Here is a 7,436-nt window from a genome sequence, read left to right as displayed (position 1 = left end):
CCCGAGGGGCTGCATGCCCGAGGGGCTGCATGCCCGAGGGGCTGCATGCAGGGCCCTGCTGTACCTGACGCCTCCTCATCGAAGCAGGCGAAGGCGTTGCGGATCACGTCCTCTGGGTCAGTACCGTTCAGCTTCTCCCCAAACATGGTGAGGAACATGGTGAAGTTGATGGGCCCCGGCGCCTCACTCATCATCCCCTCCAGGTACTCATCGGTGGGGTTCTTCCCTGTGGGACACAGGCAGGGGTGTGGGTGCAGGCCCCTGTTCCCCCAGCTCCCATTGCAACGGCCAGCCCATGCACTCAGCTGGATGGGGCTTTTTTTCATTGCAAATTAATTTGCTGGCTCTTGTTCACCACCCCATAAACATGGGGAGGGGGTTTCTGCAGTGCCCAGTGCTCCCCCCTCAGCATCTCCCTCCATGCTATAATCCAAATCTGTAACCAAGCTCTGCCTTGGGGGAGATGCAGTAATTAATTTAGGGGTTACTGGGAACGAAACCCATGGTTTTTCCCACTCCCCTGGCAGCTGACACCCAGCCCCCCCATGGAGAGAGGCAGCAATGTCCCCACACAAGCCTCATGCTGCTGATGTCCCCAGCCCCTGTCCTATCGTGGTTTAACCTCCTCTACTGAGGTCTGTGCCCCCAGCACCGGCCCCTCTCTGCTCCCAGAGCTCCAGCTCAATGAGAGGAGGGAGATTCCTCCCAGGGCCAGCCAGGACCTCCAGAACAGGTTTGGCTGCCAGGTCAATCATTGACAGACCTCCCAAAGTGCAGTGAAGGTACGGCTGGGAGCAGGAGGAGGGAGGCACGGTCTGCAGCAAAGGAAAACAAGCTCCAGGTGGGGTGTGGGGACAGACCTGCATGTCTCAACCAGTCGAGGTATCACACCAGCATGGGAACTAGCCTTTGTTACCCCAGATGAGAGCAACAGGAAGGGACAACCTCAGGTGACGTATTCTGCCTGCAGCTCGTGCTCCCTCCCAAGGCAGAGCTTCTCCAGCCCCAAGGGTCTCTTCACTTCTGGTGAGCACGGCTGTAAAAGCAGCACACCGAGCTGCTGCCCTTGGGTGTCTCACAAATGCACTTTCTGTGGTCAGCTGGTGCCAGCAGAGAATTCCCCTGCAGGTTTTGGAGCATCCCACCACAGCTGGTCTCCAGCACTGGGTGTGGGTATTAGGTCACCCAGCAGTTCCCCCTACTCCTGAGGAGATGCTGGGAGCAGAGGGGCTGCGAGGGCAGGGCCTCCTCACCAAGGGAAGCCAGCATGTCGTGCAGATCCTCCTTGTCGATGAAGCCATCACGGTTCTGGTCAATCATGTTGAAGGCTTCCTTGAACTCCTGGATCTGTGACTGGTCGAACATAGCGAAGACATTGGAGGTGGCGCGCTGGGGGCGCTTCTTGGTGGTCTTGGCTTTGGCACGTTTGCTGGACATCTTGGCAGCTGGGGGGGTACCTGGGGACAGGAGCATCAGGAGGCTGGAGCACTGGAGTAGGGGCAGGAACATAAGACTTCTGGCAGCCCCAATCCCATGCCTCAGTTTCCCTGGCTGTCACACAGTTTGGCAACAGGGAGATAAGGAGGTCACATGCTCAGACATGGGGACAGGCAAGACTTGGGCTCTGATAAGTCCCCTGGGCAGTCCCAGCGCAGGCAGTGCCCACTAGCACTCCTTCCCCAGGGCTGTTCCCCAGGGGTTGCAGGCAGCCCCCAAGCCCACTTGCTGCCTGTCCCCTTTGCTTATGGGCACAGGGAGAGATGCCCAGCCCAGCACCCATCTGGGTGCCATCCCAGGGGGCTATGGGGATGGGTGTCTGGCCATTTTGGGTAGATCATGGCCATGCCCCTCCAGCCTCCCCTCACCCTGGCAGGGCTCTCCCAAGCCCCAGCCCAGCTCCTGGATTGGTGGGTTTACCTCAAACCCTCCATGTTGTGGCAGAGAAGCAGCCCTAGCACCCAGCAGGAAGGGGTTATCTGCTATGGGCACATTCCTCACATACCAGTGCTTCCCATCCCCCTTTGTCCATCCATCCATCCATCCATCCATCCATCCATCCATCCATCCATCCCACCTCCTGCCAGGTCAAAGGCCACTTGCCACTGCTCTCCCTGCCCAGGTGCCCCCCACCCTGCCTGGGGAGCCCATGGGAAGGGCCCTGAAGCAGAGGGGAGAGGGGACTATTAACCTCAAGGGGCTACAGAGCCCCTGCAGGGCAGGGGAGAGAGGCCAAGCAGTACCAGGATTGTGGGGACGCTGAGCACTGGTGCTCTTGTTACAGTTAATGAATGCCAGGAGAAGAGGAGAGCCCAGGGAAGGCAGCAGTGGGACAGACAGACCTTTGGGAACACAGCAGTGGGACAGACAGACCTTTGGGAACACAGCTGGGGCAATACGTGTACCATGGGCAATGGCAAAGGGACCATGTGGACTGCAAGCACCACCAAGGCAGGAAAACCTACCTCATCCTTCCAAGCTGGGGGTTCCAGCCCCCAGCAGGAACAGGAATAGAGCACAGAGCCCACTACCACCTTGGGATGGCACCCAGGCTCCCTCACAGTCTCTGAGCAGGGGGCTGGTGATATCCCCACATTACCAGGCTGAGGGATGCAGTCAGTGTTTGGGACACCCTGCACTGTGGATGCTGGGGACTCAAAATGGGTCTGTATGGCGTGCTCAGTATACCCAGCAACCACCTACACTGACTGAGAGGAGAATGCTCAGGCTTCTCCCAGGGGAATCTTGCCAGGCATAACTCAGCAGGATGCCAGCAAAGCCCAGCTTGGCAGAGGGATGGTCCTGTGGGACAGGCTGGGATGGTCCTGCGGTACAGGCTGGCCCGAGGTCAGCCCAGGGAAGCTTCACTGCTCCAAGCCCTTGTGCTTGCTGCAGCCATTCCTCCCTCACACACAGCCCTGGGCCTCAGTTTCCTCATCTGGGCCAGCGTCTGGTTTGGGGAGCAGCTGTGGGGGCAATGGTAAATTAATGGATTATGAAGGAATTCCAGGGGAAGAGCAGAGTATCAGTCCTGTGCTCTGTGTGCCCCATGCCTGGTGGGCAGCAGGGACCTGGGCTCCTGCCCTGCCCTGGGACAGAGCAATTCAGGAGCCACGTCATGCCACATGAAGCAACAAAAAGCAACACCCCCAGTGAGCTGTGGGCCAAGACCATCCTGCAGGCCTGGACCCCCCGGGTTGGCTGCTCTGGGATCTGCTTCCCATCAGGGTCCTTAGTGCTGCCTCAGGGGGACTGTGGACCTTTGGGGAGCACCCCTTCCAGCAGGACTCTGGCACTGGCACGGACCAGGGCAGAACAAAAACAGCCTTCCCCTGCCCTTCCAAAGCTTCCCCATTGCCCCCCACACTGGACTCTCTTTCCAGCTCTCTCCCTTCCCTCCTGCTATACTCTTTCAAGGGGGAGCAGAGGCAGGGGCTGGTGCAGCCACCGGCCTGGTCCCCAGCCTTCTGTGGTCCCCAGGCTCCCCTAGCTGGGCTGTGCTGGAAGGACATTCCAGGGGCAGTAGGCAGTGCCAAATCCCAGTTATACACACCTTGGCAACCAGCCAAGCTCAGACAGGGTTGGGGACTCTTCCCTCACCCCGACAACAGTCCCATCCCACTGCGGGAGCATCCACCAAACCCAAGCATGGCCCTTTAACTGCAGGGGAGGTGCCTGGAGGAAACAGTCCCCAGGAAACAGTCCTCCCTTGTCCCTCATATTCCCCAGTGGCTGTGGCACTGGGATGGAATCCACACTGCCCTCAGCCCCCTCTCTTGCACTGCACCCAACACCTGACAGCAGCCATCGAATCACCCCACCATCCTCCTAACCCTACATCCTTTCCCAGTGCCCACCAGGAAAGAGACATTTGTCACCGGCTAGCCAAGGGGAGCAACAGGACTTGGGAGCCCAGCTGTGCCCACACAGGGTGGCCAGGAGACCTCACCCCCCCCAGCCCATCTCTGCCCACTGCTTCCTCTGGCACTACTGCACCATAAAGCTCTTTGCAGCAGGACAGCCCTGCCAGGCACCGTCACATGCCAGTGACATCCCCAGGATGACACCCCACAGCAGCAGTGCGGTGAAGCTCAGTTCAACACCTCAGCTCTACCAGGCCATCAGAACCAGCAATAAAAGCTCTGCAGCTGGCCCACGGCACTGGGCTCCACTTTCAAAACACACAAAATTATTAGCAGAATTATTAGCAGAAGACTAGAGAAATAAGCAGGAGTTTTGATCTCACCACAGGAATTAATCTTATCCAAATATTTACCTTGCCCTGGCTGTAACCAGCTTGAGACCTCTCCAGAGAGATGGTGCTCCTTAAGGGGATCAAGTACGATTTTAACAGCATGTGGATCTGCTGTTTGATCCAAAATATGCCCTGGAAAGATGCTCAGTCCCCAGGTCCAGCTCAGTCATTCTACCTCTGCTGTTAGACAGCTTCCTTGGGCTGGCTGGGACTTGGGAAGGGACTTTTTTGGGTCGGTGTGGGGAAAGGTTCCTGTGTATGAGATAGAAGGGATCCGCAGTGAGACCTGGTTTGACTGGGGTAAAACTCCCACATGCTGCCCTGGTCCTCGAGGCCATGCTTTCCGGGATTCCCCAAATCCCCATGCTGAGAGTGTTTCAGGGAACGCCCAGCCCTGATGCCCTGCATGCTGGCATGGATTCAGCTCAGATAAATGGTGCACCACCAAACCTTCAGCTTCCTCTGCAGCAAGAGGGAAACCCACTGACACTGGTCCTGCTTCTGCTGACCCCCACTGAAAGCCCCATCCCAGCACTGCTCCAGCCCAGGAGCTGCAGATCTTGGGCAGCAGAGCTGAGGAGGTGAGTGCTGGAGTGACACCACAAAGCCATGTGCTGGTCTGATCCCAAAGTCACCCCATCACTAGCTGCTCTTATTTCCTTGTCCTTCTGCCACTGCTCCTGCCAAGACCATCTCCCAGCCTCCTGTACCACAAGGCTTGTGCCTCCCCCACCTGAGAGCCAGACCCAAGGGACCATGGGGCTGGCTTAAAGAGTTCAGAAATTAGTAAACAGTTTACTTTTAAAGAGAAAGAGGAAAAGATCCACAGTTATCAGAAATATAAATTGCCATGTGTTTTCTCCTTGGTAAAAAACAAACAAGCAACTCCATCCTGGTGCTGCTTCCAGGCCACGCTGGGGAGGGTGGGACAACCAAAGGGACATGGCAGTGCTGCCAGGGCAGGCAGCCCCATCCCATCCCCATCCTCCTCCGTCCTGCCTGCTGCCACCTGGCACAGCTGGGCAGGGACATCACCCACTCCACCCAGCTCCACTGGGCAGTGAGAGGCACGGTGTGCTGGATGCTTTTGGTCAGGGAGGGGAAAAAGTGATTCCAACAGCCTGGGCTGTCCCAAGGGACACCCCTGCAGGGTGAACAATGGCTCCTCAGGGGGACTGTGGTTAAATCTCTGCCCAATGCCACTTTCCAAAAGAAGTTGCAAGTCCTAGCAAGCCATGACACAGCCATGTTCACTGGTGGGCAAGGACGGGCCCTCCACCACACACAGCCACCCACATCTCAGCCCCTGACAGCCCTGCACAGGCAGCAGTTGCCACCCCCTCTCCCAAGGTGGCATGAGGGCCAGCAGGGGCGAGGTGGTGCCCTGCAGCATCCCACTGTGGCACAGGACACTGCAGGGCAGTGCTGCAGCCAGGGTATCATTCCACCTGCAAAGCTTTGCCATCTGCAGGCACCTCTCCCAGCACTGGGACTGCCTCTGAGCAGATATCCTGCCTTGCAAGACAGCGGGACACATGGACCAGGGGGTCACACTGGAGGAAGAGCAGGCAGCAGCTCATCTTCCCTGCCTAATTTGTTGTTAAACTACCCCTTTCCTCCAACACAGCCCTTCTCAGGATGCACTTGGGATGTGGCATTGCTCAGCTCCACTGAGCAACAGGTTCTGGTGCCAGGGGAGCCACACTGCCAGCCAGAGGCTCCGGGAGCTGCGTGAGGAGTCCCCGGTCCGCTCAACACTGTAGGAGTGGAGGCAGCTGCCATTCTGCTACTTTTATTGCCTTATTAGAGATGGGCAAAGGGGGCTTGGAGGTGAAGAGAAAGCAGAACCTGAGCCCTGAGCTATGTCTCCATTCCAGCCACAGCCACCAGCACTGATGCCAGCAAGGAAGGAGCAGGGCAGGAGTCAGGAGGCAGAGCAAAGCATGCAGTGACCCCCGGGAGGCAGAGTTCATCCCAGCCCTCCCTGAGTTCTCACCAGACACTGGGGACCTCTCCAGGCCCATGCACAGCTGTGGAGCTCGGCTTCGAGTTCAGCAGAACATTTCTGGACCAGCTCCTTCCTGCCAAGTTTAGGGAACAAGGACTGCCCAGTGCCCATGTGGCACATGCAAACCCTTCCAAACAGCAAGCCTTCTGCAGCCTCCACGAGAAGAAGCCTGTGCACAGGCAACCTCAGTATGCAAAGGACCCAACACCCAGCACCTTCTGATGCTCAGGAGGCTGGGAAATGGACCACAGGGCTGAAGGACTTCATGGCCTTGGGCCAGCAGCATAACATGCCCTGACCAGGGCTTGGTATTTTCCCAGGGAATTAAGGCTCACCTCGGCAGGGAAATCTGGCCGCAGCGCCTCCGAGGGGGAGGTGACCACAAACTCCTCCTACAGCGCACAGAGCCTGCCAGAGAGAAAGGAAAAAAATTCCAGCAACTGAAGGAACCCAACCATCTTTGGTCAGCAGCGGTGGTTGTTGACACTTGGGGATGTTCCACTCCAAAGAATGCTGCTCCAGCTGCCGCCTTCTCCTACACATCCACGTTTTAGAGTATCCCTGGCTTTTATCACAGTTGAAACATTTTGTACCAAAAGGGCATGCCGGGAGGGAAGCCAAGAGGACCTTATGTTTTCATGGGAAAGGCTAAAAAAACCAACATCCCTCTGCGTTTAAGGCTGAGGAAAATGAGCTAAATAAGGCTTTTCTGCCTTACAGCAGTTTATTGCCTGACATTGCTCCCAGGTCACTGGGGAGATCTCTGGAGCATCACGCATGCATCCAGATCTTGCCTCTGGCCATCAGCAAAAGGACTCGGGGGAAAAGCAGATGTTCCAGACAGGAACAGTTCTCACAGACCAGGACGCGTGTGCAACCGCGGGCGGCAGGATCTGCTCCTCTAGCTGTGCCATGCCAGGGAAGCTGGGATGTCCCAACTCCGAGGCATTGCGGACAGTTCCCCAGAGCCTGGCTCAGGAACGATCCTCACCTGCCGTCGCCCGGACACGCCTGCCGGGCCTGGCAAGAGGCTTCCCGGGCAGAGGGTGCCCGGCAGGGCTCACCGGGAATCCTCCTGCCGCCGAGTAACCCCGGTCCCAGGGCTGACCTCGGCATCAGCTCCAGCACCGCAGACCTGGAGGAGCGGCGGAGCTGCCTCCCTCTGCTCCCTCCGCT

General features: G+C 57.8%; 1 protein-coding gene across 1 annotated transcript in view; it reads right to left on the bottom strand.

The window, feature by feature from the left end:
• Positions 1-6,665, bottom strand: part of MYL9 (myosin light chain 9) — a 7,382-nt gene extending 717 nt beyond the window's left edge. Inside the window, exons 1-3 of the mRNA XM_029965313.1 lie at positions 6,596-6,665; positions 1,254-1,457; positions 34-226 (exon numbers count right to left, since the gene is read on the bottom strand). Of these exons, the coding sequence (XP_029821173.1) occupies positions 34-226; positions 1,254-1,437 (377 nt within the window). The 5' untranslated portion in view covers positions 1,438-1,457; positions 6,596-6,665. The remainder of the gene's footprint in view (positions 1-33; positions 227-1,253; positions 1,458-6,595) is intronic.
• Between the last annotated feature and the right edge of the window lie 771 nt (positions 6,666-7,436).

The sequence above is a fragment of the Manacus vitellinus genome, unplaced genomic scaffold, assembly GCF_001715985.3.
Source record: "Manacus vitellinus isolate BGI_N305 unplaced genomic scaffold, ASM171598v3 scaffold_97_pilon, whole genome shotgun sequence".
In the NCBI taxonomy this organism is placed as follows: domain Eukaryota; kingdom Metazoa; phylum Chordata; class Aves; order Passeriformes; family Pipridae; genus Manacus; species Manacus vitellinus.
This window is presented reverse-complemented; position numbering and strand designations above follow the sequence as displayed.